The 17,370-nt window shown below is 35.9% G+C and overlaps 1 protein-coding gene across 3 annotated transcripts in view; it reads right to left on the bottom strand.

Moving 5' to 3' along the window:
• Drgx (Dorsal root ganglia homeobox) overlaps positions 1-17,370 on the bottom strand; it is a 157,984-nt gene that overhangs the window by 59,553 nt on the left and 81,061 nt on the right. For 2 of the 3 annotated variants that reach the window (XM_076429499.1, XM_076429500.1), the window contains one exon: positions 9,784-9,861. The exons of the other annotated variant lie outside the window; for it this stretch is intronic. In XM_076429499.1, the coding sequence (XP_076285614.1) occupies positions 9,784-9,861 (78 nt within the window). The remainder of the gene's footprint in view (positions 1-9,783; positions 9,862-17,370) is intronic. 3 annotated transcript variants of the gene reach the window in all.

Here is a 17,370-nt window from a genome sequence, read left to right as displayed (position 1 = left end):
ATGAAAAAATTGAATTTCTAGCTAATGCTTAATAAACAGAAATTACATTAATTTCAAAGTGTGCTATCTTTTCGTCCCGAAGTGTAGTTACGGTACGAGCCAAAAGCGATTAAATATCCTGATTATTTACCAAATGGCAACTTCTTGAGAGTACCGATTTTATTTTAATAGTTTTCGGCCATTAGTGCGATAAAGAAATAAGAAAAAATGGAGAGATTTGATCAATATTTTGCTCGCGCGATAACAGGGCTGAAGATTCTCGCTTTTCACGTCAATTGGTCACGTAGAACGTGAAATATCGTGGCGACAGATCCGAAAATAGCAGTTTCGAGCTAAGCGGATTTAAAGCTTAACCACGTTAATTTAATGAACTCCAAAAAATACTTTGGTACCCTATTCCACAGCACTTACACTTAAAGGAAACGCAAAGAAAGAAATATCAAGTTTTTGAAATTGAAAAACCAGAACATCCCCCTAACCCCTTGCCGTATTTTAACGAGTCACACTCGCGATGAAGATTTCAAAGAAAGTCTAACAAATATGAATGTTACGCGTTTCTTTTTAAATGAAATACAATTTTATTCGCTTGCAATCAATATTGAACCCCTCGCCTTACGCGTTTCTTTTTAGATGAAATATAATTTGATTCGTTTGTAATGAATACTTAAACATTGAAATAAATGTAACCATGCAACAAATATAAATTTTCTTTTCCCTTCTACAACATTTGTCGGGATAAAGACACGTTCAATCACTGTAACTGTAAAGAAAATGTTACGGCAAGGTTAATCAAAGTTATCAATCTATTGTAGTTGTGGTAGGGCACGCCGCACAGTGTGCAATATCGCCAGAAACGCGGACAAAATGCAAGCGAATGCTATTTTTCAAAGTAACAGATATTGTTTATACGAGTTGTAATATCGTTAGTTAATAGTTCAAAGTATAAGAAATCATAAAAGTTAATGAAAAAAACCGATTACAACGTTATGGAATCATAGTTGTATGTCGATTTTTATTAGTCCATATGATTTGAAAGAGAATGAGAACATATTGTACCTGTCTTGAATGTGTATGCTTGGATGAGTTCTGTTTATTGTAAATGGTACTTCTGTGACTAAATAATGAGATTATAACGTTAATATGACATTCCTGATTCAGTATAAGAGCGTACAGAGCTTAAACATTACGGTTTTGCGTAGAAAAGTCACATTGACCAACTCTTAGTTTCATTTAATAAGTGAGGAACACGAGATAACACGGCGGTTTTGCATGGAAATTATTACTGAATATGTCTATAATAATATGCAAAAATAAAATTTTGCCGAAGTTTTCCCAAACAAAAGATACTCGTGTTTTAAGTGTGAGAGACTTGTCGTGGATTTATTACACTAAAGTTTGTATATGGCATAGATGCAATAAATCCAGTCAATATAAGTATACTTCAAATATTATTTAAAAATTTCTACTAACAAGAGAGTATTCTTAATCTGATCAGCAATGAGAGAGAGAGAGAGAAATGTATATGCTATTAATAAATTATTCATGTTTGTAATGTAAACGTAATGTTATTAGATGCATCCTGTTACCGATTTGTGTTGCCGTTCGAGAATCTAAAGTTTTAAACTTCGATTTATAAATAACGTTTGTATAAGCAATAGAAACGGGTCCTAATTGCCTTTTTCGGTCCAGAGCAGATCACAGTCGTGAGTCGCGGGTCACAGTCGCTATTATATTTAATAAGTTTTGTTGTTACATAAAGTATGTAATATATTTTATATATGATATAATTATATAATGTATTTTATATATGTTATATACTGTATTTTTGTAAAAAATATTTTTATACACATAAAGGTGATTCTTCGATATCTCTTATATCAAATAATATTAATTCTACACTGCTTCAAACAAATAAACTATGAATATTACTGTTTGAATTTATTTATATCGTATTACTTGTTCTTCAATTGTCTTGTATTATATGATATGATTATATGTTAAAATTATAATACAGAATCCAAAACTTCATTATTTTATTAATGAAAATTAATAAACGGTTAAGTTAAACATTAATCTGGTATTAGATTCTTAATCAGCAGCACACAAAAAACCTTAGTATACCAAGTTTCGTGAAAATCAAACAACAATTTCATTATATTTTGTCCGCGTTTCGGGCGATATTGCACACCGTGCGCCGTGGGCGCATAAAATCTGCAGTTTGGTCGCGAGGAACATCCCCAAAAATCAGGGCTCGTAGATTCGAATTTATACTTAACGCATTAGAATTGTTCTTCGATCAGCAGCGGTGGCGGGAACGATAGCAAAACAAGATTAGAAAATCGCGAGCAGAATGGGCGGAGGGTGAAGAATCGAGACCGGTTGGTCGGCTAAGTACATTTGCCGGTGGCCGAAACTGAAATCCACTCAAGATCTTGGATTAGACTCGGGCAGAAGTAAAGCCCGGCGCCAGACAACTCGTACAACTCGTCGTAAGTCGGCCTGATCCAATTTATTAGTGTGTTCGGGGCGCACAGAAGAAAAGGACCCGCGTCTCCCCGCTGACTTTTGCGCTCGCTCGCCTCTACACTTTTGGTCCCTTTCCACGAGGAGAGACGTCGACAGCGAGCTTTGTCTCTTCGCCGTAGGAAAACAATAGGGGGATTAATTCCTCGCTGGTAAGGAAAGAGACAGCGGTGTGCTCACACGTGCCTCGTTGACGTAGTACGTGCGCCTTTAAAACACTTTGTCCTCCTGCCTGTCCTGGCAGGATCGCTCTTGATTTGCTTCCGCTCGGGACGCGTGCTTCGTAAAAGCTGCGGGGTGAGTTTAAGGGGTTCTATCCTACGCATCGAGGATATTTCGAACTTCGAAACGGGTTCGGATTTTTCTTAATACATAGATATGATAATACATGTACTTACGTTTCAAGTCGAAAGTCAAAATAAGCCAGCGACCAAAAATAACAGTTATTCTAAAATTTTCTACGATAAAAACCATTAATAAAAAGCTGATTATTATTAAAATTTAAGATAATGTACACAAGATACACTCCTCAAAAGAATTCAGGGATCACTTGTGCGAATCCGAAAAATTGGTCCCACTTTACGTGATCATAACTCCGTCAAAAATTGCCGTATCGATATCGTTAAACAATGGTTTGAAAGCCTGAAACCTCTAGTTTCAGATGCTCTGTTTCAAATTGTTGCTATGTTGTTTTTTTTACAAAGTTAAAGCGAAATGAAGACAACATTGACGGTTAACAAAAATTTTGTGCATATTTTTTTTAATGCAAATTTTTTTGATAAATCGCGTTAATATCATTTGGAAGGGCTATCTTTCCTGTGTAAATTGTGTGGTTGTTGAATATTGTGTGATTTTTTTTTATTCGAGGTATTCAACATTGAAGTAAATATGGGCTTTTTAAATTTAACTGGCTCCAGAAAGCGAAAAAATTATCATAGAATCTTGTGCAAAAAGGCAATAGAAAGAGCGTTTCTTTCTCTTCAAGGCACTCCTTTTGTTTTTTGAATTTCATTAACATTTTGATATACCAGGTGTTTCCGAAAATATGCTTAAAAAATGCACAATTTCCATTTTTCCTTTCGTCTTACATCTTACAAGTATTCTCATAGCTACTAAAAATTCACAATCACAAATTTTCAGGACTACCCGTACGGGGTTAGGAATCCGTATGAGGCTAGAAAAATTATTTTATACTTTTTAGTCCGTTTTTTAAATGTGGTGTTTTCTAAAAATTTATTTCATACTTTTCTCTCCATTTAAAAACGTGGTATTTTTTTAAAAATTTACTTTTATTTAAATAATTATTTTTTGTATGGCTACATTTATTCGAATGCTTACATATTGATCACAAACGAATCAAATCATTTCATCTGCTAAATAAAACACGTAACATTCATATTTGTTAGACTTTGTTAAGAACCTTCATCGTGAGTCTGGCTCGTCAACATACTGCAAGGGGTTCAGAAAGTTATTGCAAAATGGGATGTAACGCATCGGTGTCGTTGTTGCCAGCCTAGTGACTTCGAATAAACGTCTGACCAATTTCAACATTCCAGACAATTACCTTGCGACCCTTCCGGAACAAGGAACGGGCTTCCAGGTTCACCTCGATGGTGACGTTACTCGAGGACAGATCTGGTAGAGGGCTGCGTGGAAAAACTAGGCACAGAACGAAATCTAATGACACCCCAACCGTTACTAATGACACTAACAAGGTAGTTAGATGTTAGAGCGAACGTCGGTGGGTTCGGAGCTGGACCGTGGGCCGAGTGAACCCACTTACCGACTTATCACGTAGTTACCTAATCTGTTTATCCCAACGGTGGGGGGGGGGTGCGAGAGGGCAGGGGGATGTAGGAGGATGATGTTGCGACCGGGGGAAGCTGGAAGGGTACATGGACGTCCCCGAGGACACCTCTACCCCGCTCCTTTTGCGCGGATCATCTAGCAGGCGTCACTTTGACGCACATGTGCCTCGCATTTTGCAGACACGAAAACGGATGATTGTCATAATATAATTAATTAACCCTTTTCGGTATACCTGCGCCGACTATACTTGTTCTTTTCTAAAGGGTCCGTGGCGGAAGGAATTCTCGGTCCCTGAAAGCTCTACATATACACCAGGTGGTCGTCATCAGCGCGATTTTTACGCAAAATTTTGCTGTTTTTCGCGAACGATCGAGAAGCTGCAGTCCATTTTTGAATGTTCTTTTTTAGGCGTTGCACAGTGGGCAAGAATCGCAGAAAGTTAGTCAAAATTCGTGTCTCTTAAATATAGATGGTGTCCCAACTAACTCGATCATCCAGAATAACCAGTAAACGATACATTCTATGAAAATTGTAAAATGTAATTAATTCCCCCAGGTAGGTTATCACGTTTACACAAAATTTGCGAGTCTAAGGTCATTTCAAGGTCATACATATTCAGTTCGTCTCGACGTCAGCGACAATCCCACGATGTCCAAAACATACGTATAGTCAAAGTTGGGCAAAAATTTTTATTGAAATAACATTTTTGTCCAACTCTGCGTATAGTGCTATTTAAGAAAGTCAAGGTGACCTTTACCTTTTTACGTAAAAAGCATTATTTGAGATTTAAAAATATGCGAAAACATAGCCCAGCAAGTAGTGATCAAATTTTGTCTGAAACATTTTTAATCGCATCACCGGAAATACTGTTGAGTTTTGACACCATTTTTGACGAATTGACGGTAGTGCAATTAAAAGTGTTTCAGACAAAATTTGATCACTACTTGGTGGGCTACATGTTCGCATATTTTTAAATCTCGAAAAATGCTTTTGTATATACAGGGTGGACGATTTATCTGAAGACATTGAAATATCTCGAGAACTATGCATCGGATCAAAACAAGTGAGTAATGAAAGTTGTTCATCGTGAAGGGGGACATCCAATAATATCAAACTCGACCCCCACCGCCACCCCCTGATGGGGGAAGATAAAAAACTTAAATAGGAACCCCCAGTTTTCATTGCAGATTTGGATTCTCCAGAAAAAAATACACAAATTTGACCAGGAGATTTTGCATTTTGGTTCACAGATGGCGCTGTAATGAACAAAGATCAAAATGTCTAAAAAACCGTTGAAAACTGGGGATATCTCGAGAAATACACATCAGATCAGAAAAATAAAAGTAGACGTATTTGATATTTTTAAAAATGCTATTCAATAACACCATAAGTGACCTACCACCCCCACCTCTTGAAGGTGGGAGAAAACTAAAAGTAGTTTTTGATTTATTGATAAACAAACCAATGAATTGAAAAATACCAGCTTTCAGCTAGTAGGTACATATAGAAAATTATTTCGATAATATCTCGTTAACCACAAATTAAATTTAGGACGTACGCTACGCTCATCTGTAGCCGCGCTCTGATTGGTTCATGTTTTTCGTTAGTCCTAAGCGAAGTCGCAGAGAACATTTCCGAGGAAAGAACTAGTTACTTGAAATGACCTCTGGAGTCACCCTTTTCAAGGAAGTTTGGACACTCTGCACATGGCCGAAGACTCGAAACTCATTGAATATCGTAGAAAATATCGGTGTTGATATCAAAATTAGGTAAAAATGCAAGTAATATCTTGAATTACAAAGAGAATGAGAGATGCGTATTAACAATATGGTTTCAATTTGTGTCAGTGAAATCAATATTTTATTTAAACTGTAGTTTGAAAATAGATGGAAGGGGCATTTACTACACGTCCCTGCGGATAGCGGCCTCTTTCTTCTCCCCTATACGTTCCCCATTCGATTATCTACCTACCACATGTATCTTATTGAGGTTCATAATATGCAATAAAGTAAACATATATAGTGAACCACGAAAGTACTTGAACGCATTTTAAAACAGCATAACTTTTTTATGATCGGACCAAACAACCCGACTCTTTTTGAGCATTGATTTACTCAATGACATGCGAAGAATATTTTGAATAAATTGTAATTGCTAAGAATTACATGTGAAAGTAAAAGAGGTAACATTTTAACTTTTTTATTAGAGCCCGTAACGAAAATTTAAAATATGCGTTTTGTAGATATATTTTAGTTATACACATGCTGAAAATTTGAAAGATGTACGATTCTGTGGATTTTAAACAGAAACTGGCCATAAGTCGCGAAAAACTATGATTTTCACCACATTTAATCACTTGTAGCTCTTGGGTATGTTAATCGATTTTGATGAAATTTTCAACATGTGTATAACTAACATAGATCTACAAAACGTATATTTTAAATTTTCATTAAAGCCCAAATAAAAAATTAAAAAAAAATTCATTTTCTATTTTTGCATGCACCCTGGTAAATTGTAATTTTTGGAAAATCTTTTTTGCAGATCATTTAGTAAACCAATTCTTCTAATTGCTTACAAAACATCAGATCGTTTGGTACAATTATAAAAATGTTATACTGTTTTAAAGTGCGTTCAAATACTTTCGTGGTTCACTATACATAGTGACTCGATGAACTGTGTCCGGAATAGACAGAAAAAATGTCAACTTCACAAATTGAGGGATATTTCAGGTTTAAATTAAGGAAATTTTCAAGTTTAAATTGAGGGAAATTTCAAGTTTTTAATTCAAGGAAAATGTCAAGTTTAAATTAAGGGAAATTTCAACTTTTAATTGAGGGAAATTTCAAGTTTAAATCGACGGAAATTTCAAGTTTAGTAATTGAAGGAAATTTGAAGTATAATGATTATTTAAATAAAAATAAAATTTTAAAAACCGAACTCAAAATTTCTGCCTTTCTCCTATAAATTATGATGTATTTGGTATGTAATTCAGTAGATTTGTACCCGGAGCGTCTGCAGATCGAAGTTTCGATCCTGTAGGATCAATGGTTCAGGAGTTATGCTTGCTTAAAGTTGAGCAATCTGTAGAGTTTTTGACAGGTAAGGGCGCCACCATATTGCTTCGTAGTGACGACCGCGAGCCGCGTACCGAGCAGAACTGCCAGTCCTTGCCACTCCTACATTAATTATTCTGCTCCGCAAGCAGCGCGCGACCGTCACTGCAAACTAATATGGCGGGGCCCTTTCCTGTCAAAAACACTGCAGATTGCTCAACTTTAAGCAAGCATATCTCCTGAACCATTGATCCTACAGGATCGAAACTTCGATCTGCAGCCGCGCCGGGTATAAATCTACTGGATTACATACCAAATACATTTATGGGAGAAAGGCACAAATTTTGAGTCCGGTAAAGTAAAGTTTACCCATCACAGAAGTTCTACAGTGATGGGATTATGGTTTTACCCCGAAAAATTGGAAAAGGTGGTCGTTCAAAACGGCACAAACTTGATTTAATACACTTCATTTAAAATATGGAAAAAACTCGATTCATTTCTGCATTAAAATACAAAGAAACTTTTACCCCAACTCAATATTTGGTAAAAACACGGGGAGGGTTAATGTGACTGTTTGAAACAGTAAAGAATTCACGGGGACGGGACCGGGAACGCGGGTGTTAACATCACGCGACAGAAAACGAGATTCGACTTGGAAAGCGATCGGTGAATAGTCAGGCACACCGCCGTCGAAGTTCTGAAGAGCGACTCGGCACCGCCGTCGGGACGCGGTTTAACCGGAAGTTGGGTCGAAGTGCAAATTAAGTTTAGCGGCCGTCCAGTTTGTAGCGTCCACTTTGCGTAACTCGGTCTAGTCGGTAATGTAACTTCATCGATGTGTTCCGCCAGAGCAAGTGCCGGCACAATCAATCTCCCTTTTCTCTCTTCCTCCCCCACGTTCTCCCCGACCGCCGCGCCACCCCGCACACCTTTGTAGCCACTTTTATTGCATTCTATTGTGATCTCTTTTCGTTTTCGTGTTTCCAACTTTTGATCGTTCTTCGCGGGAAAAAGGGGAACGTTTAAATCGATTTCCCGGCAAAGGGGATAAAAAGAGCCAGCCATTCCAATTTTGTTTCAGCCGTAAAGTAATTGCCAATATGCGAGGAACCGTTAGGCACGAATCTTTCATGGATATTGTAGTACCGCTGGCCAAAAATATTCGATCAAACAAATCAAGCGTCAGTCATTATCATTATTCGTGTTTTCTACGTGGAAAATATTTTTATTAATATTTCTATTCACGATAAAAGGCAAACGTAATGTTATCATTACGAATTAATATTAATTGAGGGATTAATATTATAGATTTTATATAGAATTAATATTATTTAAGGAGTAATATTATAATTTTATATAAAATTAATATTATTGAGGAATAATATTACCCCTCAAATAATATTAATTCTATATAAAATTTATAATATTACCTCCTGAATAATATTAATTCTATATAAAATCTATAATATTTGCCTCAAATAATATTAATTCTATATATAAAATATATAATATTAACCCTAAAATATTATTAATTCTATATAAAATCTATAATATTAACACCTCAATTAATATTAAAATTCTATTATATAAAATTTATAATATTTAAAATTGAATTTAATCAAATAATATTAAATACTAAAATTTTCATATTAATTTAATTATAACTATAAATTCAATATAAATTAAATATTTACTCCTCAAATAATTGGAGTTTCTCCAATTAAACGATGTACAAAAAAAGAAATACAAAAATGAGTATGTTTGTGTCTTCATAATGTACAGAATGAGAAAATTAGATACTTTAAGGAATGGGATTAATCACCCCCAAGTACTCGGACCATTTTTACAGAAATGTCTATTATTATCTTCGCCGTTAGAAGCATTGAAAGTATTAAAAGTATTAAAATATGAAATATATATTTTTATTCACGATAAAGACAAACGCAATGATAAACTCGTCATGTACAAAAAAACATACACACAAAAATGAGTATGTTTGTTTCTTCATAATGTACAGAAAATTAGACACAGATTTAACGAATGGGATTAATCATCCCCAAGCACCATTTTCATAGAAACGTTAGAAACATTAAAAGTATTAAAAATATTAAAATATGAAATATAAAATTGATTAAAAACTATTATCTTATTATGCTATTTAAATTGATTTATAATTCTCACATACAGGTAAACAGTCTCTTATTTTATGTTTGGTAAGAAGTCAACTTATTTCATTGTATATCCGATAAGGCTTAATTGTACAATAACAAGCTGTTTGTTCGTTCAGGAAGCAATCACTATAAGTGTCAAAAGATGAGCAACAAACAGTGACTAAACAGTTGGTCTAATTTATTCGCACACATTTCTTTCACTCAGAAAAAGAAGATTGAAATCTTACCTTTTGCATATAACAGGTGTTTGAAATGTCTTGCCCCTTTTTGAACACCGATATCCAGAGAAGTCTCCGCACAAAACACTAGTACACACACAAAAGCACAGAGAAACTAACGGAAGTACAGTACTCAGGTGCGCAAAAAAGAGAAGTAATCGTAAAACTAATATAACACTTTTGAATTTTGTAATATTTCCAAGTTAGATGAAAATCTGAATATCAAAGCTCTAAAAGAAAACAATTATTCTCTTGGGACATCTAAGATGATGATTATAATTTCCACAATTTCAATTCCGATTAAGAGAAAGACAGTTTAAGACAATTTTAATTCTGATTAAGAGGAAGTGTTCGAAAATACATCATGCAAGAAACAGCTATCGACTGTAAAATTAAGCCTTATCACATAACTTCTAATAATCTTTTCCATTAACGCAATATATTAAATTAAACTTTCAGAATTGTTCTATACGTTTAAGTTCACTCCGTATACATAAAAATAGTACCATCCGTAAAGGATTAATAATAAACTACATCATATTTTCAATCATTCGTGGTAAATTGTACACGTATGCACTATTTTCAAATACAAATGATATTTTTATATGACTGGCACAGCAAACTCAATTGTAATTTAATTCTCACTTTATTTTACTTTTGAGCTACATTTTCGATGAATTTTCATTTATTGAATACATGTATGTACAGATCGACGAAAATCCACATCAAACAGCGTTTTGATTGAAAAATTAATTTAAATATGTTGCTGTGCAAGGACGTAACCCCTGTCAATTTTCAATTGAAAATACTGAAAGTAATTCTGAAAATTATACGAAGTGGGGGTTCGACAATTTTTCATGATATGGGTCATTCTAAAGTCTACTCTGCATCGGCCAGAATGGTGAATTGGGGTGGTATGGTGAGGGTGGAGATAAATGAGAAAACGTAAGATTATGGGCAGAATCAAATTTTTCTTGGTGAAGTAAATCGGGACGAAACGGTACTCTAGGGAGATTCGTAATCGTGTCGCCGGAAGATACCGGGGGAGATCCTGATAGCCGAACACGTTTGCGGACTCGATTATGATGTTCCATGATGCGTAACGGGCCTATTTATTTTATATTATACTATTGCAGCCTTATGGTCCAGTATTTACTTAATAATGATTTCTTTGCACTACCGTGAATTTCCTACAGAAAAAACTGTACAAATTAAGAAGGGAGTATGACTTCGATGACGAACTATATTATCTTATTTTTTAATCTTAATTTTTTATACTTATATGACCTTATCTGCACCCCTATTTTTAGCCTGGCACCTATATCTAACGAAAATCGAACTGAAACCAACACAAACGTATCAGGAACATTGAAAATATCATGTATAATATCAAACACATTTTTGAAATGCAGTAAAGCCTTGATCTAACAAGAAAATCTATTTTATTTTTCCATTTTTATAAAACTTTTTTATTTTTCATTATTTTTTAAGGGACTTTCGCCAACTTATTTGTGGCATTTTTCCTATTAAAATGGCGCTAAAGACGATATAATTTGGACTGTATTTAGTGGTTTAATTCTGGCCTGGACCACTAGGACCTGTCCGAACTAGTATAACCCTTTGCACTCGGAGCTATTCTAATTCGAAAACCGAATTTTTCTTCCGGCCTGAAATATTTCTATTTTATATGATTTTCTTAATTTTATTGATATAAAATTGACATAATGTTTAATACGTTTAGACAATATTCAATACGTTTAGTAGTTTATTTTATACAAATTTAATAGTGTAACAAATATTTTGAATAATGGTATAAGTGTGCAAAGGGTTAATTGACGGTAGGGTAAACGTACGTGCCGGTATACGTTTTACTGCAGTATTTTTTCCCGAGATTAAAATACGTAAAAATAAATATTTCGTTCCTGAATAAATTTATATACTTCAATAAGAATGTATTCTCGTTGGCGAGGCAAACAAAATTGTCAATCATTCTCATATTTTCATAATCTCAGGATTTGAACAAACATTCTTCTCCTAAAAATAAGACCATTTTTCTCTATCTCGATCATCAAAGGACTGTTTATCACATGATTGTACATTCTTTATATTGCTTTAAATTCCATAGGAGAAAGTTTTATTATTATTTTAGATACCTACTTCGATACAATAACAATATAAAATGAAACTCTTCTCTTTCCTGTTGAATAAAAATATTAAGCCCTCAGCATTGCGTACATTACAGTGAACGAGGAGCTAATTACTGCGGCACAAAAATCACTAGGAATGTTCCTAGTACTGCGGTTTGAATTGCAACTACGATGAGAAAGGAGTCTCACTTCAACCTAACGTTTTAGGTTAGGTATCTATTCAATACACGTGAAGTAGATAGGATATGATTCTAGATACAGAGTATTATAGATAAAGTAAAAATATTTGGCAAAAAATAAATTCAAAAGTAGTGAAAAAAAAAATAAAAAACAAAGTAAAGTGAAGTCCACGAAAAGATCTACTTATGGAACTGAAACCTTAAGAAACAAAGAAAGAATGCAGGATTTTAAGAAATAAAAAGGAAGAAGAATTGAACAAGGCAAAGGAATGTAAACTTTACAATGTTCTTAGTTTAAAACAGCTTCAAACTAAAGATATGTTAGCGTGTCAACGTGATAGCGGCAACGCAGTTTCGGGAAGGACGACCGAACACATGTTTGGTTCCTTCACATAATTATGGCAAGGTATTTATGGCGTGTATGGCCGTGAATCTAATAAATAGCCCCAATGCCATAAAAACTAGGGACCGCTTAGGGTCTCTCAGGTATCGGTATACAACCATTGACTGTGTATTGAAAGCGAGACCTTTAGAAAAGGCAAGCGACCCGACGTCGTATTGCTAAATAATAATAACACATGGTTCTGAAGGATCTGGCCACGGAGTGGGGAAGGCTATGCCTTTTGGTAAGAGGACTGTGAGGAACCGCACGGCACTTACCCCAGAACTATGGGACAAATAACATCGTTTTTCAAATGTGTTTCTAACATCAGAAGTGGGATAAGTAACTTTCGCGTCTGTACGGTTCCTGAGAAGTCCGGGCAACGAGTTTGTATTCCAAACGCATCATGGAATCCGCGAGTGCATCTGTGAGTGAATCTGCGAGTGCATCTGCGAGTGCATCTGCGAGTGGCGTTTCCACGCTTAATGAGCTTGTTCGACAAGTTTTCGAAAAAATAACAGCGAGTGCTACTAGTGCGGGGAACAGCATACTGTCTTCAAAACTAGTGGAAGTGGTGCCTGAATTTGATGGCCGTGATCTAGGACAGGACGCAAAAACGTGGTGCAACACGGTGGAGCAAATCACGCAAAAGCAGACCGAGCAACAACGCCTTTCTCTCGCGACCCATGCGTTGAGAGGAGCTGCCAAGGATTGGTATCAGGAATGGACGGGTCAACCGCGAAACTGGAGTAAGTTCTGCGAAGATTTGTGTGATGTATTTGTGTCAAAGAAAAATTTACATGAAAGACTCTTGCGGGCAATAAAATATACCAGTGATGCTGCGACAACGTACGCTGAATATGCACGCACGAAATTGCTGTATTTACGGCAAACCCGCGTCGTCTTCAAGATAGAAGAGTTGATCGAAATTATAATAGGAGGTATTACCGATCAAAACGTGCGCCAAGCAGTGCATAACGCCAATTTTGAGGAAACCTCGCAGTTGATTGCTGGGTTAGCGCAGTTCACAAAATCCGAGAAGGAAAAGAAGGAAGAGGAAGAATTTAAAGGACAACACCGAAGATCGTGGCTTGACAAGAAACGTTGTTACACGTGTGACAGTACAGACCATCTACGAGCAGATTGCCCTGAAGGAAGAAAACGCAAACTCATTGGTAAATCTAGTCCTAAAAGAAGAAGACTAGACCCAAACGACGATGGTAGGAAGAGAACAGCGGCAACTTGCACTTTCTGTACAAAGCGAGGTCATGAAGAGGCACAATGTTGGGCTAAACAACGGACCCAAAATTTGTAGGCCCATTTGTTATAAAGTATTAGAAAATGATCGCTTTGAAATAGTAGGGAAAAGCGGAATAGTACAAACAGTACCGAAAGATCGATTATGTCCTTGGAAGGGCGAATGGCCGGCGACACAGAGTTTGTAAACGAAGATGAACCGTGTTAGCGTGTATTGTATACTCGAATTATTATTATGTCCGTCCTATTTTCTTTTGTATAGTTTATTAATTCCATTCAACGCCGTTTAGTGTTAGCAAGAGTCATGTATTTACAATTGGTTATTACTTTGTTTATTTTGCTTTTGCGTGGCTTCATTATAAACATTCCTATTACATTTCTCTGAGTATGAGATTTCGTTGTGGTTATTGTACACAGTGTGTATAATCTTTATTGTTTGTTAAAAGATTGTGTTCTACCGAACGCGTGTTTTGGCGGTAATTGCAACAGGGTGCTTATAAGTACGGAGTTGTGGAGATTACGACACCTTTGGCGACTAGGCTTTTAGCCGTCTTTGTTGGTTGTGTGGTGGTAGCTTCAACTGGGCACGGGTGGAGTGCTGGACAGTTGTCGCGGCGACACCTGAGACACTGTGTGACATGGGGCCTGTTGGTCATGTTGTCAAACGTTTGGCGGTAGCGTGACAGAGCGCAAGTTGAGCGCTGAGCTGTTTTCGCGGCGACGCCTGAGATGGTGTGAATGATACCATCTGAGTGTACTTATGTGAGTACTGCTGCTGCCTGGTTGGCATTTATGAAGTTATTGTGAAATATCTGCAATTGTCGGTTTTGAGATGTACTTGTGAGTCATCTGAGAATGTTTGAGACATTCTGCTGTCACTGTCCATTCTGATACAACGTGTATTCTGATATAACTTGAGGTATACTCCATGTGATTTGGATGTGGTCAGGAATGACCGAGCGATATTCAGTTTGGTACTTGTATCTTTGGAGTTTAGATGCTTCCCGAGAGCGTGAAGCATGTCAGGTTGGCCGTGTTAGCGTGTCAACGTGATAGCGGCAACGCAGTTTCGGGAAGGACGACCGAACACATGTTTGGTTCCTTCACATAATTATGGCAAGGTATTTATGGCGTGTATGGCCGTGAATCTAATAAATAGCCCCAATGCCATAAAAACTAGGGACCGCTTAGGGTCTCTCAGGTATCGGTATACAACCATTGACTGTGTATTGAAAGCGAGACCTTTAGAAAAGGCAAGCGACCCGACGTCGTATTGCTAAATAATAATAACACATGGTTCTGAAGGATCTGGCCACGGAGTGGGGAAGGCTATGCCTTTTGGTAAGAGGACTGTGAGGAACCGCACGGCACTTACCCCAGAACTATGGGACAAATAACATCGTTTTTCAAATGTGTTTCTAACAGATAATAGATATTATTCAAATGTTTGTTAAAAGAATATATTTAGTTATTTATGTGATATTATATACTACGGTGTTAAAATTACTGAAACGTTTATTGATTTAAAATGTAATAAATAAAAAGATTATTTGTATTCAGGATTTATTTAAATTAATGTCTAGAGTACGTAATTTGTTTCTGTACGCTCGTATATTTCGAATTCTGGTCCGCAGTAATGGGTACATGGCTCCTTTTCGTCGGCAGTAATACGTACAAAATCTTAGAGATTTTATCTTTTAATATTTTCTTAAGTTGTATTAGGTTTTGAGGGTCACCAATTTTTTTATGTATTGAGAACACATCATTCTTCTCAAAATGCTCACACATATTATTATATCATGATAAATTAGGAATAATATTGTATTAAAATAAAGTACGATTGACGCATGATACCGCAGTAATCGGTATAGCTACCCCTATGTAGTAAGTTTTTATCCGCGCTGTCCTTTCCTACGTTCGGCCGCGGTCGGCCGCGGCCACAAAGAAATAGTATTAGAATTACAGAATCTAAGAAACAGCATGGATCCGACGGTTTCTCTTAGATCAAGGCTTTATCTGTAAATCTTAGACCGTGCTGCAGTACTATTTATAATTTATAGGAACGAGTTCAGCGTGCCAACATATGAAAGGCTATTGAAATCGGTGAGTTGCGTCCTTTTCTGTGTATATCATAATCACCCGTGTCAATACCAAAATTAACGAGTGGAAAAATCATTATATGAACAAATACAGGAACATCTGTTAACTTTCGTCTAACACGTTGACTGTCCACTCAATGACTACACAACTCGGTAAAACCAAAGCAATACGATATAATCGTAGGATCAAACGAGCCCGCCGATGGCGGGCGAAGTTTGATCAAGATTATATGAAATGTCTCGTTCTCAATGATAGTATTGTAGTCATGCTTGTCATGCTTCACATCACAACGTTCTGAGCGTATTGAATTTGAATTTGGCGCTCTTCCATCGCCTACTTGTCCCTATTTATTCCTCTATTCTCATATTGTTTTGTGTAAAGAACATGGGATTATCACGAGTATTTTTGAAGATGATAGTTGGGAATAACGTTGATTCTAAATATACCTTAATTATTTTCTATATAGTATACGTGTATATACTTTTTTTTTGTAAGGGGAATTAAAAAATGGGAGGGTTACTATCATCTTCGAACGAGACATTTTACATAATCTTGATCAAACGATTATATTATATGTCGCGTTCTGAATGATAGTATTGTAGATTTTTAGAGTATGATTGATAATTCCTTATTGTAATTATTTGTGTTCTTTATTTTAATATATGTAATATTTTTATATTTTTAGAATTGCACGCGCAAACTGGTCATTGGGGGCTTGAATCGTTTTGTTATAAAACTTAAAAAAGGTTTAAGAATCAGGTGCCCATCCTGCACTACGCCTTATGGCTGTGATATCTACTCCTTTTTTATGACCTTTTTATATAGTTTCATTTAAGATTGCAATGTAAAAGAAAATTTCTATGCTTTCGTTTGGTACAGCACAATTATTGAAAATCCTATTAATAGGCTTTCGGTAGGTAAAGTGTTATGGAGCAGAAGAATTATTAAGTAGCATTTGTTGTGCAATTGTGATATTATCGTTCTTGTTGAACTGAATCACAATAACATTCCTTTCAAGGTCGTATGGATAGTGGCAATCTTTTTGATTTTTAAACTCGTATGGACTATGGGTATTTAAAGTTGTATGGATTATCGGTATTTAAATTTAAAGTCGTATGGACTATGGGTAAGACCGTATGGGTATTACCTCTCAACTTTCGTGTGGAAAGATGAGAATACCGAGCAAGACAACCACATCAGTGATTTTACTTACCAATTATAATATCTTTTGAAGGTAGGTTTGGCGAATTCTACTCTTTTTGTAAATTCGCTAGAGACTCTACCACTTTTGTTAGGTTATACAACTGTTCCTACAGTTGATCGAATTTTTCGTCAGTTCTGCGCTTAGAATGATGGATCTTTCGTGAACGATATCTCGACCGCTTCTCGTTCTTGTAGTCAGGTATTTTTCTAGATAAGGCCTTGTTAGAATTTACCTTTTCTTCTGAGCGCTATGCGAAAAATGTTCTCGATGCTTTGGCACAATGAAACAATATGAGAATAGAGGAATAAATAGGGACAAGTAGGCGAT

This window comes from Lasioglossum baleicum, chromosome 8 (genome assembly GCF_051020765.1).
Source record: "Lasioglossum baleicum chromosome 8, iyLasBale1, whole genome shotgun sequence".
Classification (NCBI taxonomy): Eukaryota; Metazoa; Arthropoda; class Insecta; order Hymenoptera; family Halictidae; genus Lasioglossum; species Lasioglossum baleicum.
This window is presented reverse-complemented; position numbering and strand designations above follow the sequence as displayed.